We start from the raw sequence: 14,481 nt of genomic DNA on the forward strand, positions 1-14,481 counted from the left end.
GAACAGCACCGAAACATACCGCCTCATTTTCAAAAATATGCCGTAAATTTACTGACGAATTCAAGTTCCATAATACATATTCCTCGATTTTGATATTCCGTGGAATTTTACCAGCTATATAGAACATTTAGCCATGCCCACATAATTTTATACGATTTATAAATCAAGTTTTTACTTAACTGGCTTGTTCTACATACCTGCTTTTATGGGATCTTGTCTAAAAAAAGGTTTTAGTGAAAACAGTGGCAGGGACATTGTGGCGAGAAAAAGTCCCTCAACGAAGAGAGGATATCCCATCACAAAATAGAAAAAAAAGAGAGCAAGTCCCACCCAACTTGACCGCCAAATATAAATTGTTTCAAAAGTGAATGAGCGATAAGGATTTGAATGCAATCCATTGGAAAACGAGGGAGAACGTTGTGAGTTGCTGCGGAGACCGCAACTCTACATTTATACCCGATACTTAGTCAGTATGGCTCTCCTCCGGCAGACGCCGCTTATATTAAACGACACGACAAAGAGAGAGACAGAAAATCAGTCTGAGCTTGTCGTCGGGCGCTGCGTGGCCACTGCAAATTGATTTCTTGCTTTTGGCTATAAAAATGAGCCGATCTGATCCAGATTCAGCCATCTGATAGATATAGTCATTATCTATGATTCTGCGTTTTTAGTTTTCTCGAATGTGCAATATTGTGGACGCAACAGATTTTCGTCCTTTGTGGGGGCGAAATTCTGAGATTTACGTTTTATAGTGAGATCTAACAGAAGTGCGGATACCAAATTTGGTTACTCTAGCCTTAATAGTCTCTGAGATTTGAGGATGCCCCAGATTTTCGTCCTTTGCGGGGGCGGGAGGGGGGTGTGGCGAAATTTGGACACGAAACGGTCAAGGTCCGATATCACAGGAGTGTGGATACCAAATTTGGTTGCTCTGGCTCTTATAGGTTCTGAGATCCTTGAACTCATATTTTGCAATTGGCAAAACCGACCATGAAACCTGTGTGTTAGAGAGAGACAGAGCGAGAAAGAATGAAATTGTTTTCTTGATTCTGGCTATAATAATTATACGATCTGGTTGAGATTTTACACTCTAGAACATATAGTCATTTTCTACGATTCTTCGTTTTTGGTTTTATCGTATCTTTAAAAATGTGGATGCCACAGATTTTCGTCCTTTGTGGGGGCGGAAGTGGGCGGGGCGAAGTTTTGAAATATTTTTGTAGCAGTGACATATCACAGAAGTCTGGATCCAAAACATCGTTGCTCTAGCTCTTATAGTCTTTGAGCACTAGGCGCTGAATGGGACGGACAGACGGACAGACAGACAGGGCTCAATCGACTCGGCTATTGACGCTGATCAAGAATATATATTTGTACTTTATGGGGTCGGAAACGATTCCTTCTGGACGTTACACACATCCACTTTTACCACAAATCTAATATACCCCAATACTCATTTTGAGTATCGGGTATAAAAATGATGCACGGATGTACTGAATATTGAAACCTGTGGACAGCTGTGCGACAACAACAACACGAATGGAAAATTCACCCACTTTATTTAAATTAGGTCAAAAACTTGAGTTAAGCCGCGGAAAACAATGCTTTTTGAGAATTCTCCTTATATCTACATTCTTCCTCTTTACATATACAAAAAATTAAAACGATATCTTTCCCCTGAACTATGCTAAAATCTTGAAAGTTTATTATGTTCGTTGGTATATTTGAAAAACCCGGGCTTCCTCCATAGCATCCTCTATACGTGACTCACATCTCTATAAACAAGTGGCACAGCTCTGCCAGATCTTCTGGATTAATTTGAATTTTGAAAGTATGGATAGTGTTTTGACAATTCTTTATTTTAATTCGAAAGGACTTGTTCACAACATTTCAATGCATTTCAAATGAAACTATACATATATATTCGATTAAGTGTAGTATGTAGTATTTGTGGAGTGTCAACTTTTAATTTGATCAGATCAAAGCGTGGTGAATTTTTAATCCAGCCCCATTAAAAATTCACACCCTAGGCGTTTATCAAGTGTTTGACGAGGGAAGAGGGCAATACGTATTTTAAGAGTTCTGTATTTCAATACATTTCATATCATAATCATTACATTCCGAGCGTGGTCTTGTCAGATAATATTTACATGGAGGAGAACTATGGTAGGGGTGTTTCTCTACTGACCGTAGAACTGTTCTTGTTCCACGCTCCCATCCTCAGTTGTGTGTTCGGTCTGTTCGCCGCTCTTGGACTGCCGCTGCTGTTCCTGTTTCCTGAACAGAATAGTCATGGCCTTGTCCACGGGACTCCGTTCGCCGGGCTGGTTGCTGGTTGGCTGCGACTTTGTCTGGTTCGACTCGGGAGCTCCTGAAGCGGGTGGGGCAGCCGGATTGGAGCTCTTTCCAAAGCGCATGAAGTTCGAGTCCATCTTGCCATAGCGCTCAAACTCTGGGGGAGCATAGCGTCCGAATCGCATAAAGTTGTCTGGCCGGCCGAACCGCATGAAGTCCTGCTTGGGACTTCGCAGCTCCTCGTGAGGACTGCGTCCGAGTCTCATGAAGTTGTCCGAGCGTCCAAAGCGCATGAAGTCCGATGGAGTCCGGCCGAATCGCATAAAGTCCGAGGGGGTCCGGCCAAACCGCATAAAATCGGATGGAGCCCTTCCAAACCGCATAAAGTCAGAGGGATCCCGGCCGAAACGCATAAAGTCCTGTTTCGGATCCCGGCCGAAGCGCATAAAGTCCTGCTTCGGATCCCTGCCGAATCGCATAAAATCCTGCTTGGGATCGCGACTATAGCGATCCATGTCAGACCGCTTCACCATACCCTCTTCCCCATCAGCGCCATAGCTTTCTTCTGGAGGCATCTGCTCCGCGTGCCGCTTGCCAAAGTGCATGAAGTTATCCTGCAAGGACCTACGCTTGGCCTCCAGCTCCGGATCGTACTTGAGGCGCTGCCTTCGGCCGTGCTTCTGGAAACGCAGAATCACCGAATTCCTGGCATAGTCGATGCCTATGGCCGAGATGGGGTACCGAAACTCCAGTTCTGTTTGATCCGGCTTCTCTTCGGCATCTTGAAGGATTTCCCTACGGCCCGTCTGAAAACTGGAGCCCTGATCCGCATTCGTGTCTGACTCCAGCAAGGCATTCGAACCGAAATTGGGCGACTCAATGATCTCGCTGTGGATGGCCGACTGCATCTGGTAGAGCGCCAGCAGGAACATCAAGGCAATGCCCATCTTGTCTGAAAGATGAACCAAGAGAGAGTGGGAATTAATTACCAGTTGGCCCAAGATGCCACCGCAGATTATCTATTGCAACTTTTAATCACATTAACGCTGGTGGCCGAACGTCCATTTTACTTAGGGGGCAACTGTAGCGTAGCCAGAAGATGCCTACATCTTCCAAACTCTTCCCTTCCCCCATTCCTTACTCAACTGTAGAAAAAGTGTCCCGCTAATTAAGCATCATAATATTTATGGCCGCAGATATGGCTGTTAAAAGTTAACCAACCGCATTAAAGCCTCAGCAACAGGAGCCCCAGGCCCTCCCTCCACATTGGCATCTAGCCCAAACAACAGGTGGATGAGAGTTTACAGGCATTAACACTTGTTGGCCAAGGCACAAGTCGCTAACCAAAGGGAGTGCGAGCGGCTGTGGATGTGTATCTGTATGGGGGTGTTGATGTATGATGTCCGGAGGATGCCACAGTAGGGCCATTAGAGATGCAAATGATTATGGCTTTTGGATATGGTGACGGTGCTCAGTTCTGGTGTTATTACGATGGTGCTCTGCCTCGGCCTGCCCTCCTGCTTATGGCAAACTGATCCGTTGAGTGGCATTTAACTGAACGAGAAGGTGTTGTGTTGATGCATCTGCATGGCAAAGACAAAGACCCCTTTCAGACGGAGATGAAAAGACTGCCATATTCTCGCAGTCGCTCTTAGCCACGCCAGCGTTAAACTTTTGCCAGAGGGGGCAAAATTAACACTCAGCCCAAAGACTTCTCTGTGACTGTGTGATTTTGATTGCTCCAAAAAGAAATAATGTAGAAAACCTGCTCAGACAACTCGGGACAGACAAAAAAAACTTGACCTCCAACTTGGCTGATGAGCGGACTTCGCAACCTGAGCATTAGCATTAACACACATTTTGTCTGTCTCTGTACTTTGTACTTGCTTCATTTTGAGTCTCCCGAACAATCAGGACTGGTATTCAGTCATTCTGCCTGCGGAAGCAGCGAAAAATTTGAATAAAAATTTGACCAATTAATCGCTGTTCACACCTCTACAATAGCCACTGCAAGTGCAGCGGTTTCTGTTTGTGGCTAGAGATTGCCACATGGGGTACTCAAGGGTCCAGCTGCAATAAACCACCAAAAACCAGACATCATTTCATTTATGAACAGCGGGCAAATATGATGCAAGCAATGACATGAGGCACTTCTGGACGGAGCGACAGACGACCACTCCAAAAGCCAGGAATCAACGATTGTGAAGTGGGTAGACGGCAATTGCCAAACGTCTGATTGATTTGCGATGCCGAAATGTGCATTTAAAATTCATAAATGTAAGCTGCTATGAGTATACGAGTATAGTATACGAGTGTGTGCCTTGTGCGTGCCTTCTGTTCTGTGTAATCTCCTCATTCCTTCCGCGGAACAGTGAAACAGTGAAGCTGGGTGCTGGGTGCTGGCGTATCAATAACGCACTCGTTAATTTGCTTAGCCATCGATATGTCGGATGGGACTTTGTAGTTTGAGACAGATGTAACCTGATTTACATGGTATATGAGAGATATGCGGCATGAGATACCTTTGAAGTGGCTCCTCCGACTGCTCCGCCCAGTCGTCCTGTTCTTGGTAGCATTTAAAAATCATTTGTCAGGTGGGTCCTGCTACTGGGGACAAGTGCCAAGACAAATGATTGTCGTGGGCCATTCCGGTTGTCAGGGTAGATGTGAAATGCGATGAGATGAGATGAGCCAGTGCCACAGATACTCGTAAATCAAAAACGCTGCACGCTTTGCACTGAGACTCTTAAATGTCACATGTATTTTCCATGGAAAAGTGTGAATGCAAATGAAAATCTAGTGACGCTCTGCGGCTGGCTGCCTCTACTGTCTTGTCGCCTCTCCTTTCCCCGCCACCAAAGTGCAGTCATAAATATTTCAATTTGCTTTCATTAACCAAAACGACTGTTGAGGACGCTGACTATTTGTTTCTCTCGTGTATCGGGTAACGTTGGTCGGATGTGTGCGGGTGTTCGGATGCAGAGGACCTATACCTCTCATTATAAGGTGGGTGATGCACGCGTCTACCTACCAACACAATCCCCACAAAGTTCCCGAAATGGAATAATGTATAATCTGCAGCTTTTCGGCTTTAGTGGGCAGTTACATTAAATTAGTTTGAAGTGTATATTTAATGTATATTTAGAATTCAACAACTCGGGTTTTGAGGGAAAAAAATCTATTTTTAACGAATAAAATATGTATATGAGAAAAAGTTAAGCTAAGGCTTCAATGCATGAGTTGCATGATACATTTAAAAACTACACAATTTTCACGAAAAAACCTTGTTAATTGATTAAATAATTGTTAATAAGTTGTTGGTAACAGGAGTGAAAGTTTACGTAGGCACCAGCATAAATGTGTAATCTCAAAATGAATTTTTAAAACTACAAAATATTTTAAATAACGTAGATTCTATATTCCCACTAACTAGACAAAATGAGAGCCACTCAAAATATATATTCCAGAAATAGTGCAAAATGATGAGACTGTATATCTCAATGCAATTACACAATAATATATTGATTTAATCTTCAAAATATTTCTGGCAAAAAAGAGTCGAAAAGGTTAGTGTCGTGGCTGGTGTAGTGTTCTTCCGAAATGACGTCGGTTAATTGACTAATTAATGACGCACTGATATGATTCTTGGCTCTGGTGCAAGGCTCAATTTCAATAGATTTTGTGCAACTAGCCAATCATACCAGTCAGGGGATGCAGCCGCCGAAATGCTTTTGTTAGTTGCTCTTAATGCCGAATTTCACAGTAGCTACCCACCTGTCTTCTGGGGCCACAAAAGGCTGGCTCTGGAGGACTTGATTATGCCGCTCGTGCGTATCTCTGGATGCCACACATACACACACACACACTTGTTGTCCGGGCGAATGTAAAACTGTTCTGTGCAAATGTTTGGCGAAACATCCTGCTTTATATGGGGTCCTTTGCGAGGGACCGTGGGCGAGTGGTGCGAAACTTCTCTTGCTGCTGCTGCTGTTGCTGCCTTCGTCAGGAGGTGCGTGTGGGCCCAAGCAACAAGTGTTGCAGCAACATGTTTCACGAACAGAGATCCCACCCCCCCAACTTTTGGTGGCTGTTAGAACGGGAATTGCATGGCCTCTTGGATATCTGTTTGCCGTGGGATGAATACAGTTTTTTCAATGGCTAAATGCAGATTACCTGCATCAACAGCCCAGAAGGAGACCTTGACAATGTCCGCCTCTGGTCCATGGACTGCGGTCTGCCCTCGCCCAGATATGTTTGTCATGACTGTCATGCATTCTCGTACCCGGAGTGCTGTCAGCCAGACAAAGGCCAGGCCAGATTCATTGTGTGCACTTCATTCAACATCAACATTCAACCAACAAAAACAGTACCAGCAATGACGTAGCAACATTTTGACGCCAGTTTGCTGGTTACTGGAGCTCCAAATTGTATGCAAATCGCCCACAATTGTTATGTTACGCCCACTTTTAAGTTCCAGAAGGAACAGCAGCAGCCGGAGCAGCAGCCGGGGCAGCAGCAGTGGCATCAGCAGGGGAAGGAGTAGCCTCGCCTGGCACGTCCAATTAGCCATCGGCGAGTGGATCGTCTACGTGTTCGTATGCGCTATAATTTGCCCTCGGTCGCATCGTTTATAGAGCTTTATGGCCATGTAACGGGATACGTTGTGGCGCCTGTGGCAAGCATTTTTCAGTCCTGTCTCTGTCTCTGTCTCTGTCCCTCTGTCCCTGTCCCTGTCTTTGTCTCAGGCCCCTCCTCTTGGGTGGGGCTGCGAAACTGTTCAAAGGCGGAAGTCTATAATTAGGGCCACACTTTGAAAGGCCAAAGTTTTGAAGACAAGTCTGCCAGTTAGCCCAATTCTGTCTCTTTATCTGTGCGTGTTGTTTCTTGTACGTACGTACTATGGCCGTTTTATCAATGACTTTGTCCACTGGGCATGATGAGGCAGAAATGTGTCAGGTCCATTGTCATGCATCTGCTTGTCGTCTGGCTTAATGTGTTGGATGCTCACTTTACGATCGGCCAAAATCAATAGAAACCAGTTTGGATACTTAAACATGCTGATGGCTTCATTTGCATAAATCGCTGCGGAAAACGAAACCAAAGTCACTGGGAAAAGAAACAGAAATGACAATCGAAATGACCAACTCAAGTTCAAAGCGGTTTATTGACCAAGCCACGATCTTCGACGTGTGCCAGTCCCCCAGTTACTGGCCAAAATGATGATTCGATGGGTTCCTTTGCAATCATAAGCATAGCAACAGTTAAGGATTGCAATGCTTCTTTGGAGACACTCTCTCCGTTTAGCTTTTTTAACATTCGTACAGAGGTTAATAGCTTTTTCAACTATCAATAGCCATTTCAACAATCTGGCTATGACTAGCGTGACTAACTGCTTTGTAATGCAGTTAACACATAAACTGCTCGCTGTAGTGCCACTAAAAGTTTATCTTTATGCTGCCATTGTAATAGTCGATCTTAAACGGTATCTAATGCTTCGGAGAGCCTTTCGTTACTATTTGATTAGCCATAGCCCTGGCTAAAAATAGAGCCAAAACCACACCACGACGACATTTCGATGTCAATGCCATTGTCAAATTTTTGTCTGCTCTTCTATCTGTCACGCTTCCAATGGCCGTCTCCATCGCCGGGCTGCAGTCTAACGAAATTTATGATTGTGTGCCGAATCCGCGCGCATTTGCCTAACAACTGTAACTAACAAACTCTGTCTAATTAATGGCCAGCGCAATGGAGATTTATGCAGGCCATAAAGGCGGGCCGGGGCCGGGCCGTGCCAGATTGGTTCGGATTCAGTAGCTAAAGCGGCCGCAGTAGTTTTCCCTATTCGGGGGAGGACACACACTGCGTATGCGCAACGTCTGGCCATCATCGCTTGGCCCACAAATTGATGGCTTGACCAGCAGCAACAGCACCACCACCACCACCACCACCACCAGATGCACAGTTTCATCATGTTCTGAGTGCATGGCGGATGTGAGTATCCAAAGCAAATGTAGCCGCTGAGCAGGTAAACGTCGACCGTCTCAGAGTCGAACCCAGAGCCAGGTGAGAAAGCGCCGCACAGTAGTAGAAACCTCTGACCGTTGACTGCCGCTGCTGGCGCTGCTGAATGGTGGAGCGGGACTGGGGGAAGCCCGCTCTCTCGTTGCACGCTCTTTGCATATGTTCGTATGGTATGTCACTTCTCTCTGGCTCTCCTCTGGGTTTTGGTGTGTCTGTGTGTTCCGCTAGCCTCTGTAGATCTGTGGCCCCACCGTCTGTGTATCTGTACGTCTGTGCATCTGTGTGCGCTTTAACTAGCTTGATACATAGTTTAGCCTAAAGTTGTTTTCGTTTTATTTTCTATTAAGTTTGTTTCGAGTGCACGACTCTTTCTGTGGATGCCGCAGCCAGGTCTGATCAGTTTGTGTTTAGCCTTTGGTGTGTGCAGGTCAACACCCGGAAGAAATATCGGCATCCGTGTACTGAGTACTGAGTAGCTGAATATCTGAGTATCTGTGTGTATTTTCGTCCGGCCAAAGGGTTTTTCTCCACCATTGTCAATTGAAGGTGCCTACTTGAAGGCTTGTTTGGATAATTCTGCATATAAAACAGCAATCAATTGATCGGCATATTGATGAGAAAATTAAATAATTAATGTGATTTCCATTTGAAAGGGGACTTTGTATTAGACTACTTACAATAGATTTGAGCGGCATTTAAGTCCACTTCAAGGCGTGCGAGTAGAAGTGCAAAGTTTATTATAAGTTATACAATTTGAGAGGAATGTCCTTGTCCTTATTTTCTGGTCTCATGATATAAAACAAATGCCTGTAAACTTTATATTCAATTAGCCAATAACGTGAGTTTTCCACTCCTTGGTTTCCCTGATTATTAATCGCATCGTTGACATCTTTGTTCAGGCCAAAACTGGTTGCCCAACCGTGGCCAAAAGAAAAGAAACACACAGAGCAGAAAGCATTTTTCGGCTATTACGAAACTGTGTCTTTGCTACCAGTAAACCACCCCCCCCACCCAGACTCCAGACTCCTGGCCCCAAACTCCTGCCTCCACTCCAATCTGTAATCCCAGTGCCAGTGCCAATTCGAGTGCCCCCTCATGTTGCTTACATTCTTCTCGAGCGGTTGCAGCTGTTGATCCGTCCATGCAATGCCTGCATCAACAATAACCACTGCTGTGAATTGTAGATAGATCCCCATTGATCCCCCTTAGACTCGGAGTCATGACTGGCAGAAAGATCAGACAGAGATGCAAAGATGGAAACGTTTACGGACTCTGCCTTAGGAAAGTTCCGATGGCAACAAGATTGTAGATCTGAAACCACAATAATTGCTACATGGACTAACACGAGACAAGCGGGTCAACAGGCAGGCTGGCAGTCGCGTTGAGTGGTTAACCAGGCTAACAGTCGGCCTGGCCTGCCCTCTGCCCAAGGGAATTTCACTTTCAAAAATCACGTTCGCTTCTCAAGTCTTTGGTATCAAACGGAATTATACGTATGGTCTGCAGCTTAATTATTTTGATCTTGGCCTGGCCCCGGGGCTTTTCCATTCTTGTGCCACTGTCGCTGTTGATCTGCCAATGCTATAGTCATTAACGCCTTTTATTTAGGCCCAAGACATTCAGGCCGTTTACAAAATTGCATCAAAAGTTGGCGGCCATAAAAAAGTAGATCTGAAACTATACCCAAGCTTCGTAGTTTGTTTTTATGGCCAAGTCCGAGTCGGACCTGGCTTCAGTGTCAAGTTTCAGTAGCAATTGGATCGGTAGGCGGTTCGGATTATTAGGTATCACATCCCATATTTCATTGCATTCCATATCTGGCCGGCAGATTATTGTTATTGTATTACTGGGTGGGTCCGCTCTATAGTCCGGGGTCCAAGTTTGTTTATTCCAATCGCCGTGTGGTGTTGTGGGTCACTGTGTCAGTGGACGGCTTTCGATCGGATGTAAGTCAACAACTTGAAGGACACACAACGGCGATGGTGCCCAGGGCAGGTTTTCTTATGTCCGCTGCAGTGCATTGGACATGCCCGAGCGCACGGGCAGGCAAGCTCATGGCTCATATCAGTATCGGGGTGGCATGCGGCATGAGGCACAGATGTGGCAATCGCCAAAGTGCCGTAATTCAAAATTGGTGTCGGTTCGCTTGCCCACTCGATGGTCACTGCGTTGACACTGCATGGATTGGGGACAGCGCCAGCGGAGTGTGGCTGAAAGCGGCTGTGATCTGCGTTTGTCGCCTGGCCGAGTCTCGGACTGGTTGTTGCCACATAACAGGCCCGGACAACTTTACGACCAAGATCAAATGAAATTAAAAGTGCACTTGGCTATGATGTGACAATTACGTGACGAGGCTTCCATTTCCATATCTGACAGAGAATCAACGCATACATCATCGTCATCGTGAAAGACATCATCAGCCAGAGATGACCGCCAAACCGAAGTTTGTGTACGAGAAGGATGACCTGGCGACCATAGGTGATGTGGACGAAAACGAGGTGGATCGCATTGCAGAGTGCTTCAAGGGGCGCAGTCTGTTCATCACAGGAGGCACTGGATTCCTGGGCAAGGTCCTGGTCGAGAAGCTTTTGCGGTGAGTGGGTGGTTGGGCGGATGTGTGCTTGGGTCGAAGGGTAGCTGGCCTCGCACGGCGCATCTCAATTAATCTCAATCTGTGCTCATGTTGCAATATTATTAATTACCGCAGCTCGTGTGGCGAACTGAAACACATTTATCTGCTCATTCGCCCCAAGAAGGGCAAGGATCCACAGGAGCGCATCAAGGATATATTCCAGAACGTGGTAAGCAGTGGGAGCCTTGGAAATTAATGCGAATTATGAAAATTCATGGCCTCATTTAGTTTAATAATCAACCTCCGATATGCGTGTGTGTTTTTAGCTCTTTGACCAGGTGAAGCAGCAGCGCGGAGAGGAGCGCATCCTGCAGCAGGTGGTGGCCATAGCCGGCGATGTCCTCCTGCCTGGCCTCGGCATCTCCGAGGAGGACCTGGCTACGCTGCGCGAGGAAGTGTCCATCGTATACCACTGTGCGGCCACAGTGCGGTAAGTAACATCTCTGTGGGATACATTTGTATCTATTCTATTAGTACTCGTAAACTTCCTTCCGCATTAGCTTCGATGAGCCGCTGCGCAGCGCCGTCTTCATGAACACGCGCGGCACCAAGTATATGCTCGAGTTGGCTGGCAGCCTGAAGCATCTAGAGTTCTTCGCCTACTGCTCGACGGCCTACTGCCACCTGCACGTGAAGACGCTGTACGAGAAGCCCTATGATCCTCCCGCAGACCCGCACAAGGTGATGCAGGCCTGCGAGTGGCTGTCGGACGACGAGGTGGCCACCATTGAGAAGAAGGTCCTTGGCGACATACCCAACACCTATGCCTACACCAAGTCCTTGGCCGAAGCCCTGGTGGTGGAGAAGTTCAACGAGCTGCCAGCCGTCATTCTGCGGCCCTCGATAGTTATTCCCATTTGGAAGGAGCCCATTCCCGGCTGGACAGACAACATCAATGGACCGACGGGCCTGCTCATCGGCGCCGGCAAGGGAGTCATCCGTACCATGTACTGCAAATCGTCCGGATACGGTGACTTCCTGCCCGTCGACGTGGCTGTGAATGGCATACTGGTGGCCAGCTGGAGGAACATCACGGCCGGCACAGACAACACGAACCGTGTGGCCCACATGACGTCCTCGAACGACATCAAGGTATCCTGGGCAGAGATCATCGAGCTCGGCCGCTGGGTCATCGAGAACAAGGTGCCTCTGAACGGCGTAGCCTGGTACCCGGGCGGATCCATGAAATCCAACTACTGGGTGCACTGCATCTGCATGATCCTCTTCCAATGGATGCCGGCCCTGTTCGTGGATGCCCTGCTTTGGCTGCTTCGCTACCCTCCCGTCCTTTGCCGCGTACAGAACCGAATCTTCAAGGGCTTCGAGGTATTCGAGTATTATGCAAACAACGTCTGGAACTTTGACAATTCGGAGGCTGTGAAGCTACGGAAGCTAATGAACAACAAAGAGCGAAAAACATATGTGATAGAAAAGATCGAGCTCGATCTGATCGATTACTTCACCAACTGTGTGCTCTGCGCCCGTCGTCTGATCCTTAAGGAGTCGGACGAATCCATTCCAGCGGCCCGGAGACACATGAAAGTGTAAGTACTTTGGAATTCTGACAAGAAACATGCACTGATCTCAATCTGTCTTTCAGTATGTGGGTGGTGGACAAGGTCTACAAGGGCATCTGGCTCTTTGGCATCCTATACATGCTCTACAGGTGTTTCTTCGCCAGTTAAGCGACAGCTCCACCCGGATGGGATTTTTTTTTAGCTTAGTTAAGTGCTTGAGACCAAAATTCGTGCCCTGCCCAACCAAGCCGTAGTTGACATGCTTTCTTCTTAGGCCCTAAGTGTTTTAGTTTTAGTTGGTGCTGTTGAGCGGAAATGTAATTGATTTAAAATTCAGCAAATAAAACGTTGGTTTATGTACTTTTGAAAAAAGTTATGAAAAAAAGTCTTGTCTTTACAAGTGAGTAATGAGACATTACTTTCATTTGGACGCTGTTAGAAGAGCATACAATTTCTCCTTTAAATTTCGCGCCTTTAACAACTCAAAATATTACTAGTATTTTTTGTACCCGAAAGTCGATAGATAAATACCAAAATACTTATTGTCTTGTCAGTCTTATATCGGTATAAAAACACGGACACGCTGGCAGCTTACACACCATGTCTAGCTTACACACCTTGCAAATGTTTTTACTTTTTTTTTTAGTATTTTTCAGGTTTTGTAGAGGCTTTATGGAGTCACCCTCTTGTCCAATGCACCAATGTAGGAATCGAATTCCTGATCGTTTGCCACAACAATCTTTTTTTTCAAAAATATCGGAAAATGTCATGTCAAAAACTGGAAATTTACATAAAAATATGGTTAGTATGTAGTCGATGTGTAGTTAGTGTGTAGTTACCATGTACAAAAATTCGTTTAGTCGAAATTGTAGTTGACGTTTTTTATTTAAACCTTATTTTACAAGCAATCCAATGAAAATAATAGCTTAAAAATAGCCAGTGTTGTAGGAAATTGATTCATCAACCGGATAAAATCATGTGCTCAGAGTCGAAGGCCCTATATTGCTAGTAATATTTGACGGGATATCAAAAACCAGGAATTAGTCGTCATAACCGGTTGACAACAATGAGTCCCATTCCATGCACACATACCCTGGGGGAAATGTATGTTATAGAATTGTGAATATGTTTGTCATCCCAGGCAAAAACAATTTATTTTCAATATATTTTAATATTAATCAATATTATTTAATATTATTTTCAATATTTCAACGATATTTTAAAGCTTATTGTCTTCTTGCAGAGAAAAGGAATATGTATCAGGATCGAGATATATATACAAAACACTCATCATATACATGAATATGTCTAAAAAATGTCAATTTGAGAAAAGGTCATTATAAGTTACGTTTTATCTTCATATCAATATTTATACTTTCATATACAATTAACAAAATAGGGTATACAAAAGCGTATACTACGGCTTCCACGCAATATAGCGACTCTTTTTTTGTTGAACTTTTTCGTTTAAGCCTTTTTTTACAATAAATACAATAAAAGCAAGGATTAAAAACTATCCAATCTTGTAGAAAATGTATTCATCAATGGGATAAAATTATGTGGGCATAGATAAAGGCCCGGTTGACAACATTTAAATCCTTGTCGCTCACATTCAAAAAAGATAGATTTGGCGCGCACCCCTTCGGTATATTTTGAAAATGAGACCGTATATTTCGGTGCTGTTCTGAGGGTCATACTGTAAAAACTGGTTTTCGCCGCGCTCCCATGGTATTTTTGTCAATTTCATCAATCTATTAATTTAATTTTCAATGTTATATAGAAATCCAATAGAAGGAAGTATTTCGAATAGGCCAATCATGTATAGAATTGATTCATCAATCGTACAAAACTGAGTGGGCATGACTAAATGTTCTATATAGATAGTATTATTCAACGGAACAAAGAATATGAGGAATTGGTCGTTTTTTTGAATCGAATTTGAATTCGCCGCAGTTAGCCGCAGTTCACCGCAGTTCGCCCCAGTTCGCTTTAGCAACATTGAGTCTCATTCCATAC

At 45.0% G+C, this 14,481-nt stretch overlaps 2 protein-coding genes across 3 annotated transcripts; one reads left to right on the forward strand and one right to left on the reverse strand.

Annotated features, from left to right (window-relative positions):
* Positions 1–1,838: 1,838 nt before the first annotated feature.
* LOC108160881 (FMRFamide-related peptides) lies at positions 1,839–6,275 on the reverse strand. The gene is made up of 2 exons (XM_017295150.2): positions 6,070–6,275; positions 1,839–3,247 (listed from the first exon to the last, which is right to left on the reverse strand). Exon 2 carries the CDS (start codon positions 3,240–3,242, stop codon positions 2,181–2,183), a length of 1,062 nt encoding a protein of 353 aa, XP_017150639.1. The 5' UTR covers positions 3,243–3,247; positions 6,070–6,275; the 3' UTR covers positions 1,839–2,180.
* A 2,431-nt stretch (positions 6,276–8,706) lies between these two features.
* On the forward strand, positions 8,707–12,832 carry LOC108160736 (putative fatty acyl-CoA reductase CG5065). Of its 2 annotated transcripts, XM_017294927.2 has the most exons (6): positions 8,707–8,810; positions 10,693–10,909; positions 11,024–11,117; positions 11,215–11,378; positions 11,449–12,492; positions 12,549–12,831. In XM_017294927.2, exons 2-6 carry the CDS (start codon positions 10,743–10,745, stop codon positions 12,631–12,633), a joined length of 1,554 nt encoding a protein of 517 aa, XP_017150416.1. In that variant the 5' UTR covers positions 8,707–8,810; positions 10,693–10,742; the 3' UTR covers positions 12,634–12,831. The 2 variants fall into 2 exon arrangements, with proteins under 2 accessions (XP_017150416.1, XP_033248004.1); XM_033392113.1 differs by lacking the exon at positions 8,707–8,810 and having other exon boundaries at positions 12,549–12,832.
* Positions 12,833–14,481: the final 1,649 nt, after the last annotated feature.

Source organism: Drosophila miranda, chromosome 3 (genome assembly GCF_003369915.1).
Source record: "Drosophila miranda strain MSH22 chromosome 3, D.miranda_PacBio2.1, whole genome shotgun sequence".
Classification (NCBI taxonomy): domain Eukaryota; kingdom Metazoa; phylum Arthropoda; class Insecta; order Diptera; family Drosophilidae; genus Drosophila; species Drosophila miranda.